The 25,468-nt window shown below is 37.7% G+C and overlaps 4 protein-coding genes across 4 annotated transcripts; all 4 read left to right on the top strand.

Annotated features, from left to right (window-relative positions):
* The first annotated feature begins 6,221 nt into the window (after window positions 1-6,221).
* Window positions 6,222-10,464, top strand: LOC140819512 (maltose excess protein 1-like, chloroplastic). The gene is made up of 10 exons (XM_073179638.1): window positions 6,222-6,452; window positions 6,958-7,206; window positions 7,334-7,507; window positions 7,606-7,896; window positions 7,989-8,078; window positions 8,956-9,057; window positions 9,141-9,259; window positions 9,600-9,662; window positions 9,758-9,819; window positions 10,139-10,464. The coding sequence occupies exons 1-10, from the start codon at window positions 6,450-6,452 to the stop codon at window positions 10,219-10,221; spliced, it is 1,236 nt and encodes a 411-aa protein (XP_073035739.1). The 5' UTR covers window positions 6,222-6,449; the 3' UTR covers window positions 10,222-10,464.
* A 1,707-nt stretch (window positions 10,465-12,171) lies between these two features.
* On the top strand, window positions 12,172-14,840 carry LOC140819513 (alcohol dehydrogenase 2). Its single transcript, XM_073179639.1, has 10 exons — window positions 12,172-12,433; window positions 12,529-12,665; window positions 12,783-12,829; window positions 13,027-13,352; window positions 13,443-13,525; window positions 13,658-13,733; window positions 13,879-13,940; window positions 14,035-14,130; window positions 14,373-14,534; window positions 14,621-14,840. The coding sequence occupies exons 1-10, from the start codon at window positions 12,397-12,399 to the stop codon at window positions 14,729-14,731; spliced, it is 1,137 nt and encodes a 378-aa protein (XP_073035740.1). The 5' UTR covers window positions 12,172-12,396; the 3' UTR covers window positions 14,732-14,840.
* A 1,157-nt stretch (window positions 14,841-15,997) lies between these two features.
* On the top strand, window positions 15,998-20,559 carry LOC140819511 (probable beta-1,4-xylosyltransferase IRX10). Its single transcript, XM_073179637.1, has 8 exons — window positions 15,998-16,441; window positions 17,994-18,140; window positions 18,236-18,300; window positions 18,538-18,607; window positions 18,897-19,115; window positions 19,703-19,846; window positions 19,944-20,079; window positions 20,162-20,559. The coding sequence occupies exons 1-8, from the start codon at window positions 16,079-16,081 to the stop codon at window positions 20,389-20,391; spliced, it is 1,374 nt and encodes a 457-aa protein (XP_073035738.1). The 5' UTR covers window positions 15,998-16,078; the 3' UTR covers window positions 20,392-20,559.
* A 437-nt stretch (window positions 20,560-20,996) lies between these two features.
* Window positions 20,997-21,993, top strand: LOC140819514 (uncharacterized). The gene has a single exon (XM_073179640.1). The coding sequence runs from the start codon at window positions 21,163-21,165 to the stop codon at window positions 21,991-21,993; it is 831 nt and encodes a 276-aa protein (XP_073035741.1). The 5' UTR covers window positions 20,997-21,162.
* Window positions 21,994-25,468: the final 3,475 nt, after the last annotated feature.

The raw sequence follows: 25,468 nt of genomic DNA, 5'->3' as shown, positions 1-25,468 counted from the left end.
CATCGACCTCCTCGATAATAGGTCGGACCATGGGTCTAAGAGAGACCATGGCAGTAGGTTTGAGAACCTTCTCAACTGCTTGTTTAACCTTTTGAGTGTCCATGTACAATGTTCCTGGTTGTCCACACACTAGCCTCTACTGTGTTGGAATTAGATTGATACGGCTGCGAATCAGCCCGTACTTCCACCTCATCCCCTTTCCACATCAACAATAATTGGTGCATGGAGGATGTCACACAATGATTGGAATGAATCCAATCCGTCCCTAACAAAGCATGGAAGCTAGCACTGGAATTGACCACGAAAAAGGCTGACAAAGAGGATCGAGACCCTACAGTAACATTTGTTGGTAAAACTCTCAAGGTTTTGGTGGATTCTCCAGTAAAAGCTGCCACAGAGACTTCTGTCAGAATCAAGTCTTCCACACCTTTGCCCAACTTCTGCAGAATTCTGTGGGGTAGAATATTTAAAGAAGATCCATTATCTATCAATAATCTAGACACATGTTTCCCATTAACATATTCCATGATATAAAGTGGTTTGATATGTTTAGTCATTTCATTGGTAGGTTTCTTCATGACCACTCTTTTCTCTTAATCAACGAGAACTCCAGTACAATCTTTTGAAACATTATTCTTGACGGAATCTGAAGAAATTTCATTTCCCATAAATCCACCAGACCTAAACATTATTTTGCGTTTAAACTCATTTGGTAACATTAATGAGCCTGTGTCACACTCAAATGAGACAAGAATATGCCCTACCTTGAAGGTAGCTTTCTCGACAACGTTACTGTCTTCCTCCGACAGCAAGTCATCACATTCCTCTTCTTTATCCTCAGTAGCCTTCCTGCCGAACTTCTTCTTTTAAATGATACTTCCATTTTCAACCTTTATTCTGTAGCTTTTTCTCTCAACAAATGTCTTTTTTGGGTTCGAGAAAGCGGTGTTGGAAACTTTGGATGTTACACACGTCTCCATTTTTTTTTGGGAGTTACCATCGGAGGAACAACAAAACGAAATTTCCTTTCATATTTTTGATGATCATTCAGGAATGGGGATCCCTGAAGTATCTTTTGGGATGACTGCTGGCAATATTTTCTTTCACCATTCCTGACATTTGTAGAAGAGCTTCCCTCGAGGTAAGGGTTTACCGGCCTCTTGGTCACGGATTCCCCATCATACCTTCCATTCTCCCTTCTGTAAGATATATTCCCCCTGCTGTAATGATGATCTCTTTCATGAAAAGTCTCTGTTCTTATGTCATTGACATCAAATATCATCTTACTGGGTACCCAACACTTCTTTATAGTAACTCTTGCCCGGAAAGATCTGTTTCCAACTACATTCCTCTTCTCATTGATTAGAAATCACAAGTTGGTATTATTCAAATTCACGTTGGCTACAGGAGGAAGATGGTCTTCATCCACTATCATTATCTTTTTTTTTCTCAGGGAATCTCAGGATTCCCTTGTTGATTCTCTCTTGCAAAACATTTTTAAAAGCCCAAGAATCTTAGTATTATGGTTGAAAGAATTATGATACTTACAATAGTGTCTTCCCTTCCTCTCTGTTTGGTACTTTATGATCTGGGAGGAAGGTTGTGAATTTTTCCTTCATCAAATGATCAAAAATTTCTTTTTTCTTTGTTGAATCAAAGGATAAGGCGTTTGAACATGAGAAGCATTTTTTCTGGGAAATTCTTCATTCTTGTGCTTTAACAACGAGACTGTACGTGATCCAGAATTCACCACTTTTGCCAAGGCGACTTCTTCAACTTCCTGGAAGTAAGAGCCAACAGTATACTTCCTTTTATGACTTTCTTCACTCAATAATTCCTCATTTCTGATACCTTGGCAGCAAGCTCATAAAAATCGCGGAACTCCATCCTTTGGAATTTCTTTCTCAGCTCAAAGCCAAGTCCTTGCTGTGCCATTTTCACATATTCTGATTCTGGAATGAAAACTTTGCACCTAATCCTCACTCTTTTGGATTTGCAATTGAAATCATTAGCAGATTCTCAATCCAAAATGAAATCATTAGCAGATTCTCCCGGTTTCTGGACCTCTCTCGACAATTCCGATATACTGATCTCAGGTATTGTTCTGAAAAACTGTGTATGGAACTGGCGTTCCATGTCATGCCAAGTCATAATAGAATTCCAATGTAGTGTGTCATACCAAGTAAATGCAGTACTAGTCAATGAATTGGGAAACAAACGTACCTTGTAGTTGGAAAAGTTATCCAAATTTGCTAGTTCCCTACACTGTATTGTAAACCTCGCCACATGTTCCACGCTAGATTGACTGTCTTTCCCCGAGTACAAAGTAAAGTCTGGAATGCGATATCCTCGTGGGTAAGGATTTTCACAATCAACCACATCGGGATATGGTTTGTGGAACTCTGGTCGGTTGATTGGCCTCACCTCTGGGCCATACAACTCTTGGATGACATCATGTAAAGTCTCGAAGTCCAAGACTGGAGTTCGTCGTAATGGGTATGGGGAATAATTTGCCCCCCGAGTGTTATTCGCCGAACTTGGAACTGAATACCCAAGCATTCTCCCATCACCAACATCCCCGGATGCATGTTAGGAGAAGTCACAGCGAACATATTACCATCTACTTGTTTACCACTGCTGTAACTTTGGTGTTTCGGCCCCAATTCATCTTCCTTCATGTGTGGAGGAGTATACTTTCTTTCTCTAACAGACCCTAGTGTTGGAACTTTCAAGTTCGCAATCTTTGCTTAATTTTGATGCTAACAAAACTTGTTATTTTGTTTCTAATAATCTACCTTAGTGTGCAGTAAGCTGGAACTGAAATAATCAGTTACGAGCCAAAACTAAAGCTGTCGAGGAATGCTAACTGAAGACGTCCAACTGATCGCGTAAACTGAAAACAGTAGAACTGAAGTGCCAACTGAAAGACTAGTTCAACTGAATGTCCAGCTGATGAGCAGTTCAGCAGAAGACCTTCAGAAGCCCGGCCAGCTGATGAAGTGTTCAACTGATGAAGAGCCCAGCTGACCAGTTCAACTGAAAGAGTGAAATCAGTTCAACTGATTTCACCAGCCCAACAGAAGACCAGTTCAACTGACCAGTTGAAAGCATCAGTCAGAGTCAATCAGTTGCAGATCAAGACAAGCTTAATAATGGAATCCAGCTAAGCACGAAGGTACAAAAGCTATTGTACTACCACAGTACAATAAGAGACGTTGCATCAGAGCTTAAAGCCAAAAGTTCCGGAAAGATGTCGAGGAACAAATTCAAAATGCAACGGACACATTATTGAGTCTTACTGTACGGTCAGCCAAACGCCTATAAATAGAAGCTGAAGTTCAGTGAAGACTAACACTGAGAAAAACGAGAACAGAGAACAAGGGCACGCTTATTACATATCAGCTTGTTAGAAGCAATCAGCCCAGAGGGAACACTTCATTGTATTATCAGCTTAGATTAGAAGCCTTTTTCCCTCAGTGTGTGAGAACACTTTCGGGTAGTGTTCATTGATCAGTTCTCACACACACACACACACTCACTCATCATCTCAGATTCCGTCTTGCACACAGACGTAAAACATGTGTATGTAGTCTTTCTCACATAGACGTTAAAGAAGTGTTGACTGGAAGGTGATGCCTTCAGTTTAGAACTAGGAGTTCAGTTAGGCAGTGGGTAAGTCCTAAGCTGGGTGGGTTTGTACAAAGGTTTGTATAAATCAAAGTCTTCTAGTGTATCCTACCCGAGGAGGTAGAAGGGGTGACGTAGGAGCAGTTGAAGTCTCCGAACATCCATAAACATATCTTGTGTTTTGTTTTCAGTCTAACTGTTTAACTGTGTTGTTCTTAATTGTTTCATCAGTCCAGCTGATATCAGTTCAAGTTCTGTCCATAACCGAACTGATATAAGCTCTAACTGACTTCTTTTCTTCAGTTAACCAGTTGCACAAGATATATAAAATTGATCAGTTTGTTTTCTTAACGAAGGATTATTTTGAGTGTCTTCCGCTTAGTTGTTTAACCAAACTCGATCTAATTCATCGGTGTATTTATTCTTAGAACACGAGCTATTGCAGCTCATTGGTAGATTAGTCAGAAGGGTCAACGACTGATGCACAGCTTCGTAACTGATGTTCAGTCGGGGCCCCCATAACCGATCCTGACACCTAGAGTCGGAGATTCTTCCAAGCGGCGGTTTCCATCTGCTTGAGAACTTCCCGACCCCTGGTCTTGGTCTTCACACAGCTTAGTTTCATTTTCTTTGGTTTTACCCACTTCTGGTGACTTGTTCTCCTCATTCGAAGACTTACTACATTCCCTTACTTCTGCCATAAATTCCATCATAACAGCAGTTATGGCTTTGGTCATTTCATAGAGATCATCACGGATATTTTTCTACATGAACAACATAATGTTTGCTGGAAGTCCCTCACCACCAGAAAATAAAATCCCTTCCTTCACAGCCTCTTCTTCGAACTTGTGTATCAATCGTTCCACTGATCTTCCATCAGCATCGGTCTCTTCTTCCTGTGAACGATGACCATTTCCCTGTGATGGAGGAATTCCTTCATGTCTCTCAGTATGCTTTGGAGGCATTTGGTCCCACCGGTTGTGCCAATTTATTTCTCACGAAAATTGAGGGGCGTTTCAGGCACGTGATCGTGCCAAATGTGAATGATCTGACTTCGTATACCAAGTGTTGTGAGTCTCGATTCGACTGTTAGTTATAGTTCCTTCGATATGGCTTCAAATATAAACATATAAACTGAGAAAAATAAAGAAATTATAGAGAGAATCCATGAGCAACATCAAACTTAAATATGTTGTTATGAATTTTGATCAACATTCTACAATAAAGTTGAAGAAATGAGAAAATAGACTGCTTCGAAAATGGAAAATGAGCGAACAATTAATGATATAATTCTGCAGAAGTTTGCTGTAGATTTTTTGTGTTGATTTGTCGATGATTCTTTCTGAATACTCCTTCTGCTTTTGTCACACTCCACGGGGGAGTTTCAACAACATTCCACGATCACTCACGTTGGGTCGTGGCTCAACTCCTCGCATCGTGCCTTTTTTAGGACCAACTGTCTGCAACTCTTGTGGGCTTGGCATATGTTGGGATGTGGCTTGGAATTCCATGGGCTTTGATAACTCCTGTGGACTTAGTTTATTTTAGGTATAACAACACCATAAAATATTATGGTGGAAATCTTTTCATCTTAATCGTGGTTTTTAAACCTAATAATTTTAGGAGTTTTTCACGTAAATATCAGTGTCCGGTTCTATATTTTATTTTCATATTATTATCTCAAATTGCACGTAGTTCATATTTGAATTGTTGGTTTATATTTGAATGTATTTTAATTAAATGGAGCTTGCACGCTATGTTTTGCTATTAAGACATAAGATTTTGGTTTATTTTGAAACACTGTGTTGAAGTTGATTTTTCAATCTCGAAATCTAATGGAGGGAGGCGTTACAAAATCGGATAAAACGGAATTCACGTGGCGTGCGACTTGGAACACACCTTATATCATGCATCTGGCCTTCCGGACAGGCTTAGGAGGGCTTTTGTTTGGTTATGATACCGTTATGAAACTCCTATGTCTATTCAGTTTTCGAATTCGTTTTTCAGCAGATTTCATATGGCTAAAAAAGTTTGTGTTGCACGCTCACTAGGTGTTATTTCTGGTGCCCTGCTCTACATTCGAGATGAGTATCCATATGTGGACAGACACACATGGCTTGCAAGAAAATTTTCTTTAAGATTCATACCATTTTTTGTTTGTGGCAAATAATTGTTTTTGTTCATCGATGTTGAGGAAACAACGGTGAGCATGGCAGTAGCCAGGCTATCATCGGCATCAGCGAAGTTGTGTGGAGGTCTTGAGGAAGCTGATGATTCCCAATCATCGAAGAAGAAGATAATTTTTTTAAACCAAAAAATAATTAAATTAATAAGTCATTATATTTCATTAAAAAAAGAGTAATCTCACGGTCTCACGAATCTTTATCTGTGAGACGGGTCAACCTTACTGATATTCACAATAAAAAGTAATATTCTTAACATAAAAATTAATATTTTTCATGGATGACTCAAATAAGATATATGTCTCACAAAATACGACCCATGAGATCGTTTTACACAAATTTTTTTAAAAATATATTATCTAAATATGGTGAATCCCAATAAGATATTTTGCGGCTATACGGACCTCTCAGATCGTTTGTTTCCGTCCTACTAAACAAGCACATTATACCTCTCACATGCTGCCACCTCTACGTTCTGATTCACAATATTCAAGAAACCCACTCCCGAACACTGCACCGCACATTTAATTTTGGCCCAAGACTTGATTTTTCTTCTTGATTTTCATGCTTCAATCGTCCTGTTCTATTGATGCGTGAGATTTTGGATCTGCTGGTTGCAAGAAAAGACTGAGCATTGGAATGGTGAGTGTTTAGTTTGATTGTTTGTGTTGTTTACTGCTTGTTGAAATGCCCAGGAGAATTTTTGGTTATGGGGAGGCTGGCTTTGAGTGGAATCACGGCAACTTGCTTAGCCCTTTGTGTTTCTTGGCTTGATTACGGATTGTGGTTTGATTGGAGGAAGATGTGGTAATAGGGTCTTGATTAGCCAGTCAAATTGATTGATAAGATGTCTGCACGAGTTCTTGTTGTGTAAAAAATGCAGTTTTGTGAAATTATTACTTAAAAGAATGTTGCAATTGCTGAAGAGGTTTGGTGAATTCTGTAGTTTGGAATTCAGCTATTTCGCTGTTCCCAAAGTAGCATTGTGCTATGTTTGATCGATAATTTTGGCACTTGCTTCAGGGTTCTACAAGAACATCCATGGGGAATAATGGGGTTTTGTTTTTGAAAATGCTACTTTATATATGTTTCTGGCACTAGTCTAAGCTGACCGGACACATAAACCTGCTCTTTTTCTCTGTTATAGTCAATGGCGGTCTCATTACGGCCCTTGTGTAAGGTACCTCTGTTAGCTTCTCTACCATCAAACAGGTGTTCCTTTAGTTGCTATCCTCGAAGTTTAGATTTCGATCGTCGTCGTCAACCACAAATACAACAAGTCATCGATGGGAAGTTTAAGCTGAAAGAGGCACCATTATATAGCCGTCCAGTTAGCTCTCACCATCTCGAACCAGTGTTTGCGCTTAACAAGGACCATCAGCATCCCTCGGATGAGGTACTTGCATTTACGAGAATTACCTTATAATTAACACGGGCACTAATACTTTTTGAATAATCATAGAATGAATTTTCTTTTCCTTTTCTTGTCGTCATTGCTGACTACGGAATAAATTCATATGAAGGAACCAGTGAATTTGAAAAGAGGCGAGAGCTTTGAGCAATGGGATTCAGTCACGGGTAAATTTGCAGGAGTTGCAAATCTACCTTTTTTACTGCTGCAACTTCCCCAGATCATACTAAATTCCAGGAATCTTCTGGGAGGAAACAAGTCAGCACTCCTGGCTGTCCCATGGCTTGTAATGCATTAGTGTTCCATATCATTAGGACTTGGGTTGTGGTTAATATGACCTCTAAGATTCATTCATATCAATTGTTTTTTTTTATTGTTTTTAAGGGTATGCTGACTGGAATGCTTGGGAATCTTTCATTGCTGTCATACTTCATTAAGAAGAGGGAGACTGGAGCAGTGGTGGTGCAAGCGTTAGGAGTGATATCAACTTATGTCGTGATTTTGCAGCTGGCATTGGCCGAAGCTATGCCTATGTCTTATTTTATTGGCATTTCGATTGTGGTTGCCTCTGGTCTCTTTTTGAATTTTATGAAATATTTTGATTTGCTCAAATCTGAAATCTGGCTCTTTTGGGAAGAATTTATTACCATTGGTGGGCTCTCAGTTCTTCCCCAAGTAATAATCTCTGTCATTGCTCAAAAATGCATATACTATATGGTTTCAATGCTACATTAATTTCTTAAAAAGTTCGCCAATGATGCTTTTAGGTGATGTGGTCAACCTTCGTCCCATTTGTTCCCAACTCTATCCTTCCTGGGGTTATTTCATTCGTCGCCGCGATAGTCGCTGTTCTTATGGTAAGCATGTCATTCCTGGTTTCTGCTTCATTGTTTAATCGCTAATACGCATTAAAGATCAAGATGGACAGATTGAAACAAATGCATTACACAAAAAATGGAAAGGTTACGCCCATATCTCTGACGATGCATAAGCAAAAAAAAAACCCACCTTTTGACAATGGTTACCTGATTATACACATACAGATCTTAAAATTTTGGGTCTTCTTCCTCTCTCTTATGAAAACTGATTGTACAAATTAAAAAATTTAACTACAAAGGTATAGAAAAAGTAAATCAGCAAAAATGACATGAAAATATGAAGAAAAACAAGTTGATGTATCATTTTATTATCTTGACGTGATAATAGTTGCATCAAAGGATCGTTACTCAAATGCCCTCAAGTGATTCTGAGTCATCATTTAAGTTCTTTATAGTTCCCTGCTTACTTTTTGGGATGTTTCATTTTTGCTCCACCTCATGGAGAGAACCTGGAATTTTTCGTTTTCATTCAATTGTTTCTTCCCATACATGTCCTAGCATTTATTCTCTGTGAAGGTTTTTTTAGCATTCTCTATTTAGTTTCTGACATAGCTCATTTCAAGGTAGAGATTCTAGCACCACTTCCTGGCTGGGATGATTTCATTTGTGCATTTTGTTTTTATCGGAGTATCAGTTGCCAACATTCTCAGTATTGTGATTCATCCTATATGATGCTAGAAGTTACTCTTGGCCTGAGCTTAATTATTTGAAAACATTGGCTGCTGATTGCTTCTTCAATTTTTTAACCTGCTAGATAATGAATATGAGTTCTGCTCGCACAATTTCTTGTCTTGATTTGCTAGAGAGAACCTTAATTTGAAATTCTTCTTATGTCGCAGCTTCTTAATTTTTTCAGGCTCGGATGGGCAAACTCCCTGAGAAAGGTGTCAAAATTCTAGGATCATTATCTGGATGGACTGCCACACTTCTTTTCATGTGGATGCCCGTTGCGCAGATGGTACTTTACTCTTCTTTGCAGGCTCATTTACATTATCTATGGCCGTAAGAGTTACTTCGACTCGAAATAAATCTTCTTTTCAGTGGACGAATATTTTGAATCCTGACAACATAAAAGGATTATCGGCTATTACAATGTTGCTGGCCATGATTGGCAATGGACTTTTGCTCCCACGGGCCCTGTTTATTCGTGACTTAATGTGGTATGTTGATTTCCTCTGTTCCATTTATGAACTAAATTCCCTTAAAATGTGGCTTATGTGAGTTGGCTAGTATAATAAACATAGAATAGATGGACATCAAAATGGAGTACATCATTTTGCTTTTTACTAGTTTAGAATCACAATGTTTTCAATCTCAAACTGGAACATTTCTTGTGAAGATATTTTGTTTTAGCACAAGCTGTGCAACATCCGTCGGTTACTTCAAACTTTTGTAATCAATCCTCCACTTGGTTTCATCTTAATCACACACATGTTAGTCTTGGGACGGAGGAATTGTTAAAGCGGAGAATTGGTGAGTTGACCACGTCTTAATTTGCAGGTTCACTGGCTCTGGCTGGGGATGTGTGTTTTATGGATGGGGAAACCTTCTATGCTTGTACTGGTAATCTGTTTGATATTATCTAGAAATTAGTCCCTTTTGACAAAATCAGGGCGGCAGTTCTTTACTGGTTTACTAATAATGTGCTTTGATATCAGCTTAAACAGTACAAGCAGGGAGTTCTTCGTGGCTGCAACGCTTGCGTTTTTTGCCTGGATAGGTGTGTCCAATAATCATGTTTCATTAATGATTTAAGTTAATGCCATGCATGTTGAAGTTAAAATACACGAAGTATTGCCTAAACATGGATGATTGCTAGGCCTATTTCAAGACTTATCTTATTCCCATTTTATGTCCTTTCCTTCTCTTAATTGCTCTCAGATGTGCACATTCTCCAGCATGCTCAAAACTTTCTGATAATCTCACTTTTAGCAATTCATTATTTTTTTTAACTTTCTTTAGTGAATCGTAGAATTATTTTGGCCCATTATTTCAAACTCTTCTTTTATTATTGTCCCTTTATTTTCATGTTACTTCAGGACATACTTTCTGGAAAGATTCGCAAGTCTATGGACTTCGTTCCCCATTCTCGTCTTTTAAAGAGCTCGTTTTCGGTCCTTGATGTCAATGACCTCCACTGTTAAATGAATGATGCTGCATGAGAGATTGGTGATCTTTTTTTCAGCTCCATCAAGATTCTAAGTTATATACATATCCCCGTGCTATGTAAATGAGCCGATCCTATCGCAATAGTCTTACTTCTATGCTGAATAATTTGTTGTTTTTAGGAAACTTAAGTAGTCAAAGATGTATACTCTCTACTTGATGTAACATCACCTCTTCAAAGTTTTTTTCCAGCCTTTCATGATCTCCTTTGTTTGCGATGGCTTCTCTGCTACCGTACGGCGTTTTACATTCAAGTTCCTCGTAGCGTTTTCAAGTAACCATATGTTTTCCAGAGTTGAGAACTACTGTTAGTTGATGCTAGAAATGGAGTTAGTTTTGCCATTGATGTATGAATGGTACATGTAAACGAAGGCAAGATCAAGAAATGATTTTCATTGGAGCTGATCCATCATATTATGGAGATGGAAGACTCGCACTTCATTACATATTTTTTAGAAATATAATGGCAAAGCCTGAGAAAATATTCACGCTTAAAAGTTAATATTCAAGTCAATTTTAATTCGTATGAAATTTTGAAAACAAAAAGATATTTTGAAAATAAAGAAGAATTAATTAAAGAGAAAGTATATTTGAAAACAGAAAGATATTTTGAAAATAAAGAAGAATTAATTAAAGAGAAAGTGGGGAAAAGAATGGAAGGATGAAGAATGTCTTTTTCTTGGTTTTATTCATAAATAAAATATATGGTATTTGTTAAATTAATCAAAGTGGTTTTTCTAAAGGAATATTGATAAATTCAATATACGTAATTTGAAAAAATTTCAATCAATTGATCTCAAGATCACGAGTGGACACAGAATTTGTAAATAATTGAATATGATGGGATGAGATACCACTTAATTTGTATTTGGGACCATATTTGGAAGTGATTGGAAGTAATTTATTATAGTGATGTTTTGTGAGACGATCTTACGAATTTTTATTTGTGAGATAAGTTAATCATGTTCATATTTACAATAATAAGTAATATTTTTGACATAAAAAGTAATATTTTTTCATATATGACCAAAATAAAATATCGATATAATAAATTTGATTTGTAATATCGTTGCATAAACTTTTTTGTAAATTTATTATAGCTTTAATATTAAGCACGGTTCTGTGTATCTCATCTAAGCCTAGATTTTTTTTTTTTTTTTTTAATCTTTTGCCCATTTGCAATTTGTTCAATCACAAAACCTATAAAAAATTACCAAAACCATTCAGAGAAGTCTGGAGTGGAAAAGTTGGCAAAACCAGCAGCAAAGCACTGTGTATCTTTGGAAGTCTTTGGAAGATGGTTTTAGAGAAATGGGAATGGCCCCCACCTTTAATTATTTTTATTATTAAATAATATAAATATCGTTCAAAGCACAATCATATACGAGGTGAAACAAAGCATTGCGTAAAGGGAGCTTTGCTTGGGCTTTTCATTAATGAAATTTGTAGAAAAGTAATTCCATATCTTATAGAAGTCAAAAACTTGTGTGAGACGATCTCATAGATCGTATTTTGTGAGATAAATCTCTTATTTGCGTCATCCATGTAAAAGTATTACTTTTATGCTAAGACTATTACTTTTTATTGTGAATATCTGTATGGTTGACTCGTCTCACAGATAGAGATTCGTGAGACCGTCTCACAAGAGACCTACCTGCTCACGATAAAAATTAGAGTAAGTTTTATATGTGATGAGTTGATTCGATTTATATTTAGAGTGAATGATAATAATTTTGAAATAAAAAAATATTTTTTTCATAGTTCGAGTGAGCATATTTTTTTTAATAAGAATGTAAAATATTTCATATTTTTATAAAATAAAATTATTGACAAAATTTAATATATTTAATGCTTATACAAAAGTATAATATCGAGTGCGTGGGACCTTATCATACCATGAAACTAAAACAGCGAAAACAGAGGGAATCCAAGCAACAGCAAAAACCTTGGACCGCCTCGTGTATTTTCAATACAATTCTGTTATCGACAAAAATGTAAAAAATATTCAGTCCAATCAAACCAATGGAACGATTCATTTCCCCACTATAAATTCCTGGCATTTCATTTCAGATCAGCGATTAAAAAAAAATTCAATCATTTCTAACCATTTTACAGTGATCAAGAAAGAAATATGTCGAGCACTGAAGGGAAAGTGATCAAGTGCAGAGGTGTGTATTGTCGGGTTTTTTTCAGTAATGAAGAATAAGTTGGTGGGCTGATTTCTTTTTTGATGATTTTTTTTTCTGGGTCTTTTCTGTTGCAGCTGCGGTGGCGTGGGAACCTGGAAAGCCGCTGGTGATCGAGGAAGTAGAGGTGGCGCCGCCGCAGAAGATGGAAGTGCGATTAAAGATTCTTTTCACCTCTCTTTGCCACACTGATGTGTATTTCTGGGAAGCTAAGGTGACCAGAATTTATATAAAAAAAATATAGGATTATTTTTTTTTTTTTGTTTAAGAAGCTTCATTATCACGATCGTCATTATTATTAAGTTTTCCTTTCGTTTCTTGAATTTTGTAGGCTCAAGACTCCGTCTTTCCTCGAATTTTCGGCCACGAAGCGTCAGGGTATGTTCCGTGATCTTTATTGTTGCTCACTCTATGTGGTGATGGGGATGTTTTGGATCATGAATGAAGGGGATCTGTGTGTTTTGTATGACAGAACTTGTGGTTTTTAAAATTTGCAAATGAAATTCGAGTATGGCTTTGTTGGAATGGTGTTAGAGGGATGGATTTTGAATGTTTCCGTGGTGTTGTTTAATTAGGATCGTAGAGAGCGTAGGGGAAGGGGTCACCGAACTCGCGCCGGGGGATCATGTGTTGCCAGTATTCACAGGAGAATGCAAAGAATGTGCTCACTGCAAATCAGAAGAAAGCAATATGTGTAGTCTACTGAGGATCAACGTCGAAAGGGGAGTGATGATCCACGACGAAAAGAGTCGATTTTCAATCAACGGAAAGCCCATTTACCATTTCCTCGGCACATCTACATTTAGTGAGTACACGGTTGTTCATGTTGGCTGTGTCGCGAAAATCAACCCCCTTGCTCCTCTTGACAAAGTATGCGTGCTGAGTTGTGGGATTTCGACAGGTTAAAATCCAATCCCAAAACGCGTTGTTTTTTTCGTTCTTTTGCTGAAAATATTTGGTAGTGAATGATTTGTTGATGACTTTGGTATAGGACTCGGTGCAACATTGAATGTTGCCAAACCAAAAAAGGGCTCTTCAGTGGCGATTTTCGGGCTTGGAGCAGTCGGACTTGGGGTTTGTTTCTTGATTTCTCATTTATAGATTCTGTTTATTCTGCAACTATATGTTGTTGCCAGTTTATACAGAAAAAAAGTAAAAGAAGTAGACAAGATCTGTCGTTTAATCTTATTTTTAATGAGATTTCAGGCAGCAGAAGGAGCTAGGCTTGCTGGTGCTTCAAGAATTATTGGGGTGGACTTGAATCCCAGAAGATTTGAAGAAGGTAAAATAAGAAAATGTTAAGAATATATTTAGAGTCTTGGAAAATTACATTGACACTGTCTCGATAGACAGACTCCCTTCGGTTCGAAGACTTAAAACCGACATATGCTGTCGCTTATTTAATCAAATGTTGTTTTTACATGCAGCAAAGAAATTTGGTGTGACTGAGTTTGTGAACCCCAAAGACCATGACAAGCCAGTCCAAGAGGTAATGCATTTATCTCACGACGAGTCCTTTCAAACACATCGCCCCGCATATTACACGTACATGACGTTTTCTTGTGCTTGTATCCTGTCCATAGGTTCTAGCTGCAATGACAGATGGAGGAGTGGACAGAAGTGTTGAATGCACAGGAAACATCAACGGAATGATCTCTGCATTCGAATGTGTTCACGATGTATGTTCCTCCAAACACGTTAATCTTAAACCAGACTTGCTTTTCGTTGGATAGCAATAGTTTCCCCGATTGTGCTTTTTGGCTGTTTATACAACACAATGATCGAAACGTGATGTTTAGATTACTGCACCGTTAAAAAGATTTGATTTGCATCAATACTAGTATCTATAGCTTATGATACAACGCCTAGCGCTTGATCCTGCACCATCATCACAAAATTTAATTGGTCACTTGATAAATAGGGATGGGGTGTTGCTGTTCTGGTCGGCGTCCCTCATAAAGACTCTGAATTCAAGACTCATCCGATGAACTTTCTGAACGAGAGGACGCTCAAGGGCACTTTCTTTGGCAACTACAAACCGCGATCTGATCTTCCATCTGTCGTCGAACTGTACATGAAAAAGGTACATTGTTTCAAGATCCCATATAAATTCAGAAAACATTATTGACTACACAGAGTTTCTTTTCTGATCATAGTTCTCCTGTTCAGGAGCTCGAACTGGAGAAGTTTATAACGCATGAAGTGCCGTTTTCTGAGATTAACAAGGCTTTCGATCTGATGCTGAAAGGCGAAGGGCTTCGTTGCCTCATCCGGATGTAGTGATCTTGATGTTTCAGCAGCAAAGGAGTAGAGAATAATGAAGTTGGTTGTATGTGTGTTTTGTTTTCTGTTCTGTTTTTCCCCATTTCCATCATACACTATTCGATTCGGTTAGAGTCAATGTCACATGTTATCTTTGTCACACAAGTACACTTTCGGACACCATTTCGATTCGATGATAGTTTGAGGTTTTCAAAAAAAAAAAAACGATGTTAAATGTTAAAAATAAAAGTGGGTCTCATGTGAGACCGTCTCACGGATCTTAATCTGTGAGACGCGTCAACCATACTCATATTCACAATAAAAGTAATACTCTTAGCATAAAAAGTAATACTTTTTCGTGGATGACCCAAATAAGAGATCCGTCTCACACAAGTTTTTGCCATATATATAATAAATTTAAAAATAATGCACAAATTCTCAAATTTTTAAACACATAAATCTCAAATTGGCAAGGAACGGTTTTGATATGAGATAGTGTGGCTCATGAGTTTCTTTTTTCTCGAAGAGAATGCATTTTGTTTTGTTCTTTTAAAGAGTTTTTTAATTGATAGAAATCGAAAAGATTTTAATTTTAAATAAGATAATTTAAAAATCGAGAAAAAAATCGTATTTAATCACAATTAATCACGATTAACGTTATTGTTTTATTCGTGTTTTTTGCCAAATCATAGTGTTTTTATCACGTTTCATATTTAATCTCGTTTAATTCGACATTTAATCTCGTTTTTTAAACACTATAATTAAAATAATTATTTATAAGATTCTATACTAGGGTTCGTAAATTTTTTAATTGAGATTAATTTTAGAATGATAATATATTTTATTCGTCTTTTTTGTCATATCATAGCATTTTTATCACGCTACACGTTTAATCCCATTTGATCCGGTATTTAATCTCGTTTTTCAGACACTGTAATTAAAATAATTATTTATAAAATCTATATTGGAGTTTCTAAATTTTTTTTAATTGAGATTATCTATACTTCTGTATTATTATATTATTAAGTGTGAGTACATGATAATAACTATCTAGATAGAACACTAATTTTTTTTCCAATTTTACCCTCATATTATACTAATATTTCACTTTTGTTTTTTTTTTTTAAAAAAAAATTCAATACACACTTTTATTTTTATTTTTTTATCAAATTTCACTTTAATCCATCGATAACGATAAAAAAAAATTATACACACGTAAGACATGTGCAGTTAACACGTGTACAGAGTACCTAGATTTTAGAAGGATTATAATTGATGAAAAACCTGACCCATACGACGCCGTCGTGGCCTTCCTTTCACCTGCCAAAATCTCACTTCACAGTAGCTTTTTCGAGGTTTCCATCAATGGCGAGCATGAGCACAAACGCCAAGAGCACCAGATTATTCTCTCCCCACCCCCACCACGCCACCGCCCACTGCACCCGAACGCACCAGATCGGAGCCCTCGTGCTCGTTGCCGCCACCTTCTTCCTCACCAGGCTCTTCGACCACTCCCTCGGCCCCTGTTCTTCGACTCTCCACAGCTCATTGTCCGCCTCCTATGGCCACAATGCTCCGCAGGATGTCGCATTCGGAGACAGCGCGCACCTGGATTTGAAAATTTACGTGTACGATGAGAACGAGATCGAGGGTTTGAAGCTGCTGATGTATGGTCGTGATGGGAAGATTTCTGCTGACGCTTGCGTCAAAGGCCAATGGGGCAGTCAGGTGTTCTTTCTCAATTTATCAGGTCCTTTTTCCGCATTCTGTAATTGTTTTAGGTAATCTTGAAGAGTGCAGTATTTGATAAGATTTCGTAATCCGGGCATACGAATTGGATGAGAAATGGTAGGGGAGGAGAAATTGTTTAGGCTGAAGACTCAAAATACATTGTAAAATGGTGGATACAAGGTGACTGGGGAAATTCAGGCCAATTGTGACGAGTAATGTAGATTAAGGACATAGCAACAAAAAGTTCAAAGAAAGAATTTTCGGCACCTATTTTCTTTTATTTGAGAAGAAATAAATCCATGAGACAAACTATAGTGCAAAGTTCAAGGCTATCCATCTATCTGTTGATTGAGCACCAAATGCTTTCGCATAGTCAGTTGAGTACTAAATAGCTTTGCATCGTCACTTGATCGCTGAATAGCTTTGTGTGGTCAATCTATATAGGCTAAAACATCGTTCAACAGTACTAATCAGCTCATTTCTCTTTATATTGATGGTCGGCTTTTCAATTGTATTGGGTCACTCTGAAATGATTCTTTGAATCTTGATTTCGAAGTGAAGACATTTTGATTTTGTTAGTTCTTCTGTCTGTCTCTACTCTTACTTTTGGATTCTAATGATCTTGTAATAAATGCTCTTAAACCATCTATCTTGGCTCTCAATTCTCTTGGTCATTATCGCTTTATCACTCTTTAGCTTCGATGCACTTGATTTATTCTGCAAAAGATCTATATCTCTATTCTAATAGAAAGCTAGCTTCTTGAAATATAGCCGTTATAAACTAGCACTTGCAAACTAGCCATTACAAACTCTTTTGGATGTTTACTTGTGCCGGTTCTGTATTTAGTAGATATTGTTTCAACTGTCTGCTGTGCAGCACGTTTGTCATGCTCCTGGTTAAGAGGATTTCTATTATGCTTATGGTGAGAGCAAAGCATATACAAAAAACTACACTATTAATTAGACGTGTTAGTTAGTGTTACTCTTGTTTTGTAACAATCAAAATAAATGTCACAGTTTCGATAATATTACGACAATATCCTTGCTTCGTAACAATTTCTCTTTGCAAATTTGATGGAAAAGCAAGCCTGCAAATGTTCCAATTCAATGTAGGTTATTTTTCTGGAAATAAAAATGTAAGATTTGCCCCTACTTGTCTATGCTCTTTGTCGTTCACTAAATGGTTCAGATCCATCATGCTTGCTATCTCATTCAAATTCTTTATCAATGTATTAGGAACTATAAATGCAATAATATCATAGGTAAGATTATGGTATGTGAGGTAGATTATCTTGCATCATTTCCTTGGATTAAGAAAAGATAAGCTCTTTGTAATTTATTTAGTGGAAAATTTCTTTTTGATGCATTAAGCCATTAACATTACTGGAAGTTGTAGAATTAATACTTCACGTATTTGAAGATAATATTATTACCGAGTAGATGAGGAGTGCAATTTTGTTGTTTTCTTTATTTTGAATATTTGTGAAACTACCGCAAGCTAATATTTGCACGTTCCCCTTTGCACCTTCTTTCCTTCCTTTTCCTTCAGGTTAAAATACATAGGCTGCTTTTGCAATCTAGGTTTCGGACTAGAAAGAAAGAAGAAGCAGATTTGTTTTTTGTGCCGTCTTATGTTAAATGTGTCCGAATGATGGGTGGCTTGAATGATAAGGAGATCAACCAAACCTATGTCAAGGTAATAGTGTGATTCAATTTTTCTTGTTAAAGCGTAGTTTCTTAGAAATTATGCTTATGCTATTATTATTTATATAAGCATCTATTTGGTTTCAGGTTTTAAGTCAAATGCCGTATTTCAGGTTATCTGGTGGCCGCAACCATATTTTTATTTTCCCAAGGTATGACATTCAAATCGTGGAGGATGTGCTTAGCATTGACATCTTAAAATTTGTCCCACACAAGTTATAGTACCTTCTGTCATTTGTATGAGCTACTTCATTGAAATATTCATGAGATCAAAGCAAGAAAAGGTGGATAGAAGGTCTTGTTTGAATTTTCTTATTGGTTTCAGCTTTCTTCAATCTGATGACATCTTGTATTGCTTTTCATCCGTACTTGTTTATTTTGAATTGCAGTGGTGCTGGAGCTCACTTGTTTAAGTCTTGGTCTGTGTATTTGAATCGTTCTATTATTCTGACTCCAGAGGTATAGTCCCTTTACATACATATGCCTCGTGTTTCCATAGTGAAGAAAAATTTAAGTTATTGGCATTTCCTTTTATCTTGAGGGCCACATACTAGTATTGAGTTTTTGCTCTCTGACTTAAAACTTTAATAAGACAATGGTGTGAAGTTCTACACGTTATTTTTTTGGATTCTGATGATGTGTCATTCCCCAGGAACAAGAAGTTCATCTTGACAATTATGTTATGATAGTTGCTTAATATTTCGAATTAACATCTGATTTTAAAAATGTAATATGCTTGTACATGCAGGGAGACCGAACGGATAAACGAGACATCAGTGCCTTCAATACATGGAAAGATATAATCATACCAGGAAATGTTGATGATGGGATGACTGCTGCTAAGGGTAGACTAGTTGACCCTTTACCTTTATCAAAAAGGAAGTATTTGGCGAATTATTTAGGTCGAGCACAAGGAAAGGTTGGTCGTATGCAGTTAATAGAGCTAGCGAAACAAAATCCTGATAAGGTACGTCCTTTCTAATTGTTGGTTACGTCTTATTTTCTCCTTTCCTGTTAATTGGAATTGGTTGGTTAATTTAACGGTAGGAAAACAGTTTACCGGAGATAATTATGAATATTTTCTACGCAAGTACCTAGAAGAAAATATTTGCCTATAGGTCATACACTAACAGCTTACTGAAGTCTTTGGACTCCTGCACCCCTTCCTCCAAAGAAGAAAATTAAGAAGCCGAACCTCGAAAGATTCATAATCGATTGGAAGAGAATTTTAGGACGATTTGAAGAACATTTATGGTAACTTGTGCACTAATTAAGGAGGAAACCATGATTAACTTAGATGATGGGAGATGAAACTTATGGGTTTTAGTTGATTGTTCTTGTCATTTTCCGCACCTCAGTAGAAATGTCAAGAGGGATTAACTTAAAGAGAGATTTGAATTTGCAATAGTGAAATCAATGCTACTACCCAGGGTCTATGATCTGATTTCTAGATTTCAAGAACTCAAAAGTAAATTACACTGTTGCTATTTTTTGTTACCACTTACCATAATTTTAAATCCTTCGAAAAGATGTGCATGTTGATACTGTGAACAGGTGGAATCTCCAGATTTGAAGTTCAGCGGCCCAGATAAACTTGGAAGGATAGAATATTTTCAACACCTCCGCAATGCCAAATTTTGTCTGGCTCCTCGTGGGGAGTCATCATGGACTCTTCGCTTTTACGAGTCATTCTTTGTGGTATGTGTCTTACCTTATTCTTACAAGCCCGATGTATCTTTATCTACGAATGCAAATTATATTGAACACACTGCCGCCCGTTATTTGCACTAAACAGGAGTGTGTCCCAGTTATCCTATCAGATCAAATAGAATTGCCTTTTCAGAATGTAGTAGACTATACCCAAATATCGATTAAATGGCCGTTGACTCGTATAGGTCCTCAACTTTTGGAATACTTGGAATCAATTCCTGGTGAGACTACTGAATTCCATTATTGTTCTCTCTTATTTACTAGACCAAATGAGTCAAGGATATATATTTGAGTTTCTTGCAGATAAAATTATCGAAGAGTTAATAGCCAACGGTAGAAGGGTAAGATGTTTATGGGTTTATGCTCCAGATTCCGAGTCTTGTTCTGCTTTTACTGGAATTTTGTGGGAACTTCACAAGAAAGTAAGACGATTCCATCAGTCTGCCGAGACATTCTGGCTGCATAATGGATCTGTCGTAAATAGAGATCTGGTAGAATTCAAGAAATGGAGACCACCCATGTTTTTGCCTTAGCTGTGACATGGAGGGTTTTGGTTTTGGTTTTGGTTTTGGTTTTGGGTTATCTGTACCATTCTTCTTCCATTTATATTCATTTCACTTGAACTTTACAAATATGTAAACGATGTATAGAAAAGCAACTGCTATACTCGAGGGTAATTTAACTGAAATGGGTTTTTATTTCCAACGAATTATAACTTTTCAACTTGGTTTTTGGAGTTTTCCATCGAAGTTTCAGGTCCAGTTTCAACTTTTGCCTGAGTCTCAAATATTTTTTTTTTTTGATAGGGATACTTACGACCATTTGGTCACGGCCAAAAACTTGTGTGAGACGGTCGTGTGGATCGTATTTGTGAGACAGATCTCTTATTTGGGTCACTCATGAAGAAGTATTATTTTTTATGCTAAAGTATTATTTTTTATCGCGAATATGGTTAGGGTTGATCCGTCTCACGTATTATAACTTGTGTGAGACGGTCGCGTGGATCGTATTTATGAGACAAATCTCTTATTTGGGTCACACATGAAGAAGTATTATTTTTTATGCTAAAATTATTATTTTTATTGCGAATATGGGAGGGGTTGATCCGTTCTCACATATTATAATCCGGTGTGAAAAGATCTCTTTGAGTGCTTAACAAAGTGGTATCAGAGCCAGGTTGACCTGATCGAGTGAAGTTAGAAGCCGCAGTCTTCCAACAAGTGCAAGAGAGAAAACAAAACAGAAACTGAGAGTGAAAGAGTGAGATCGAGTGAAACACTTCGAAAAACCAGATAGAGGAGAGTATGATGGCAGCTGAAGGAAGCAATTTCGTACAACCTGCCATACCAAAGTTCGATGGTCATTATGACCATTGGGCCATGCTCATGGAAAATTTTCTCCGATCAAAGGAGTATTGGGAGCTAATAGAAACAGGAATTCCCATAGCAGACAATAAAGCTGAGCTGACAGAGGGACAAAGGAAAACAATCGAGGGACAGCATTTGAAGGACCTAAAGGTCAAAAACTACCTCTTCCAGGCCATCGATCGAACCATCATGGAAACTATTCTCCATAAGGAGAGTTCAAAGAGCATTTGGGACTCGATGAGGCAAAAATACCAGGGGTCAACACGGGTCAAGAGAGCTCAATTACAGGCTTTAAGAAGAGAATTCGAAGTACTGCAAATGAAAGAAGGAGAAAAGGTGGACGAATACTTCGCTCGAACACTAACAATCGCAAACAAGATGAAAGCTCATGGGGAACAAATGGGACAGGTTGTCATCATTGAAAAGATTTTGAGATCGATGACCTCGAGATTTGATTATGTGGTATGCTCGGTGGAGGAGTCCAATGATCTGGATAACTTAACGATAGATGAACTTCAAAGTAGCCTACTTGTTCATGAGCAGAGAATAAACAGTCACAATAGCGGAGATGAGCAGGCTTTTAAAGTCTTTTACGAAGATAGGACAAGAGGAAGAGGCAGAGGAGGTCCAGGAGCATTCCGAGGTCGTGGAAGAGGTAGAGGCAAGCAGACATTCAACAAGGCAACTATAGAGTGCTATAAGTGCCACAAATTAGGACATTTCCAATATGAGTGTCCTAACTGGGAGAAAGGTGCTCATTATGCCTAAATTGATGAAGAACAAGAGAACGAACAAGAGTTGGTGTTGATGGCTCATGTAGATCTTCACAATTCTAAGAGGGAAGAAATGTGGTTCCTCGACTCGGGGTGCAGCAATCACATGACTGGGAACATACAGTGGTTTCTCCATCTAGATCAGACTTTCAGACAAGTCGTGAAACTTGGAAATAACTCCAAAATGTCTGTGATGGGAAAGGGAAGCATCAAGCTACAAGTCAATGGATCAAATCAGGTGATTAGCGAAGTTTTTTACATACCAGAACTTAAAAACAATCTGCTGAGTATTGGCCAACTACAAGAACGAAATCTAGCTATTCTAATTCAGTATGGAGTATGCAAGATTTATCATCCAACCAGGGGGTTGATCATGCAAACTCAAATGTCTGATAATAGAATGTTCACTCTACTTGCTACAATGGAACAACAAGCTACATCAGTCACATGCTTTCAGACAGCCTCTGATGATCAAACAGATCTGTGGCATCGTAGATTTGGGCATCTAAACTTTAAAGGTCTGAGAACCTTGTCTTACAAAAAAATGGTGAAAGGCATGCCCTCTCTCAAAGCTTCCTCAAAATTATGTACCATATGTATGGGAGGCAAGCAACATCGAGAGACCATTCCTAAGAAGAGTCTGTGGAGAGCTTCTCAGAAGCTACAACTTGTACATGCTGACATTTGCGGCCCCATCACACCCGAGTCCAACAGTCATAAAAGGTACATAATCACCTTTATAGATGATTATAGCAGAAAATTATGGACTTATTTGTTAAATGCTAAGTCAGAAGCTTTTGGTGTATTCAAAAGATTCAAAAGTTTGGTAGAGAAAGAGACTGGAAATGTTATATGCTGTCTTCGTACTGACCGAGGTGGGGAGTTCACCTCGGTGGAATTCAATGAATTTTGCAGCACAAATGGCATCAATAGACAACTTACCACAGCATATATCCCACAACAAAACGGGGTTGCAGAGCGAAAGAACCAAACGATCATGAATATGGTGCGTTGCATGTTATTAGAGAAACAAGTTCCAAAAGAATTCTGGCCGGAAGCTGTTAATTGGACTGTTCATCTTCTAAACAGATGCCCTACACTTGTGGTAAAGGATAAAACACCAGAAGAAGCATGGTGTGACTTCACACCATCAGTACATCATTTTAGGGTGTTCGGCTGTGTAGGACATGTGCACATTCCTGAAACCAAAAGGCAGAAGCTTGATGATAGGAGTTTCCAGTGTGTTTTCTTGGGCATAAGTGAGGAATCTAAAGCGTATAGAATGTATGATCCAGTTTCAAAAAAAAATTATTATTAGCAGGGATGTGAGATTTGAGGAAGACAAACAGTGGGATTGGAATGCAAAAGTCAAAGAAGCTCAACATGATGTCTTTGAGTGGGGAGATGAAAGTGATAAGCAAGAGGTCAATGAAGAGGAAGAACATGTTGATGTTGCCACTGATCAAGTCTCAAATACCACAGTAGAAAACAATCCTCCATGTCCAGTCCAAGGGAGGATAAGAAGGCAGCCACCTTGGATGGAAGATTACGTAAGTGGTGAAGGATTATCTGAAGAGGAAGATGATAGTTGTGTAATGTTCACTGCCTTTAGTGATCCAGTATCCTTTGAAGAAGCAGCCAACAATCCAAAATGGAGAAAAGCCATGGACTTAGAAATCAAAGCCATCGAAAAGAATGAGACATGGAAATTAACTACGCTACCGGTTGGAGCAAAGCAAATAGGAGTAAAATGGATTTTTAAGACCAAACTGAACGAGAATGGGGAGGTTGATAAACATAAAGCTCGACTCGTTGCCAAGGGATATTCTCAAAAGTTTGGGATTGACTACACCGAGGTATTTGCTCCAGTAGCTCGTTGGGACACCATCAGAATGATTCTAGCACTTGCTGCTCACAGAGGTTGGAATGTGTACCAACTCGATGTCAAGAGTGCATTTTTGCACGGAGAGTTGAACGAGGCAGTATTCATTGAGCAACCTCAGGGCTATAAAATAAAGGGAGAAGAAGACAAGGTGTATAGACTCAAGAAGGCTCTTTACGGACTCAAACAAGCTCCACGAGCTTGGTATAACAAGATTGAGTTGTACTTCACCAAAGAGGGTTTTGAAAGATGTCTCAGTGAACATACTTTGTTTACTAAAGTGGAAGAAGGGAAACTTCTTGTGGTAAGTGTGTACGTTGATGATTTGATTTTTTCAGGGAATGATGAAGCAATGATCAAAAGGTTCAAGAACTCTATGAAACAAGAGTTTGATATGTCTGATCTTGGGAGGATGAAGTACTTTCTTGGTGTGGAAGTGGTGCAAGGCAGTAAAGGAATTTTCATAAACCAGAAAAGGTATGCTAATGAAGTTCTTGAGAGATTTGGCATGAAGCATTGCAACCCTGTGAAGAATCCAATTGTACCAGGTTTTAAACTTGGAAGATATGAAGATGGTACTGGTGTTGATACTACTGCTTACAAACAAATGGTGGGCAGTATGATGTATTTAACTGCCACCCGACCTGACTTAGCATATGTGGTAAGCTTGATCAGCAGGTTCATGGAAAGGCCGACAGAAATGCATCAACAAGCAGTGAAGAGGGTTCTTCGTTACATAAAAGGTACTACTGAGTTGGGAATATTTTACAAGAGAGGTGGAGGAGAGAAGCTGATTGCCTACTCAGATAGTGACTATGCAGGAGATATAGAGGATCGGAAAAGTACGTCGGGTACGTGTTTTTGCTTAGCTCAGGTGCAGTAGCATGGTCCTCAAAGAAACAACCAGTAGTCACCCTATCAACCACTGAAGCTGAGTTCATAGCAGCAGCCTCTTGTGCATGTCAGAGTGTGTGGATGCAAAGAATTCTTGAAAAGCTTGGTCATGAACAAAGTAAGTGCACGGTTATTTTTTGTGACAACAGCTCGACCATAAAGCTATCAAAGAACCCTGTTATGCATGGTAGAAGTAAACATATTGATGTCAGATTCCATTTTCTTCGTGATTTATCAAAGGAGGGAATTGTTAAGTTGGAGCATTGTGGCTCAAAAGATCAGTATGCAGATATCATGACTAAACCCTTGAAGCTGGAGGCGTTCATAAGATTAAGGGAACTACTTGGAGTTTGTTTAGTACCAGAGATAAACTGACTGTTATTTGCATATCAGTTTAAGGGAGGATATGTTAAGTATGTCAGTTTCTTTGTGACCAAGTTATTTGACGTAGTCACATTCCATTTGTTGCTTCTGTTAATAATTGCCCTGGTTTGTAGGGCTGTAGATTAGGTTTGAATTATTCCATATCGTTTCCTTGTTTTATGCTATTTTTCTGTTTTGTAAGGCTTATATAAAGCCACACCTTTATTCATTCAAGAAGTGAAAAGATCTCTTTGAGTGCTTAACAACATGAAACACACTCTTGGTCACCATGTTCGATTGCATGCGATATTTATTTAACAGAATATTTTCA

Source organism: Primulina eburnea, chromosome 18, assembly GCF_022965805.1.
Source record: "Primulina eburnea isolate SZY01 chromosome 18, ASM2296580v1, whole genome shotgun sequence".
Lineage (NCBI taxonomy): Eukaryota > Viridiplantae > Streptophyta > Magnoliopsida > Lamiales > Gesneriaceae > Primulina > Primulina eburnea.
The sequence above is the reverse complement of the archived record's forward strand: the minus strand, read 5'-3'. Positions and strand labels throughout refer to the sequence as shown.

Bases quoted from the DNA above. Each gene is read 5' to 3' on its own strand.
- LOC140819512 (XM_073179638.1), top strand. The intron at 7,207-7,333 runs GTACTTGCATTT...ATTCATATGAAG, and splicing joins ATCAGCATCCCTCGGATGAG to GAACCAGTGAATTTGAAAAG. The intron at 9,820-10,138 runs GTGTGTCCAATA...ATGTTACTTCAG, and splicing joins TGCGTTTTTTGCCTGGATAG to GACATACTTTCTGGAAAGAT.
- LOC140819513 (XM_073179639.1), top strand. From the start codon at position 12,397: ATGTCGAGCACTGAAGGGAAAGTGATCAAGTGCAGAG. The intron at 12,434-12,528 runs GTGTGTATTGTC...TTTCTGTTGCAG, and splicing joins GAAAGTGATCAAGTGCAGAG to CTGCGGTGGCGTGGGAACCT. The intron at 13,353-13,442 runs GTTAAAATCCAA...ACTTTGGTATAG, and splicing joins GAGTTGTGGGATTTCGACAG to GACTCGGTGCAACATTGAAT.
- LOC140819511 (XM_073179637.1), top strand. From the start codon at position 16,079: ATGGCGAGCATGAGCACAAACGCCAAGAGCACCAGATTATTCTCTCCC. The intron at 19,116-19,702 runs GTACGTCCTTTC...TACTGTGAACAG, and splicing joins CGAAACAAAATCCTGATAAG to GTGGAATCTCCAGATTTGAA. The intron at 20,080-20,161 runs GTGAGACTACTG...AGTTTCTTGCAG, and splicing joins ATACTTGGAATCAATTCCTG to ATAAAATTATCGAAGAGTTA.
- LOC140819514 (XM_073179640.1), top strand. From the start codon at position 21,163: ATGATGGCAGCTGAAGGAAGCAATTTCGTACAACCTGCCATACCAAAG.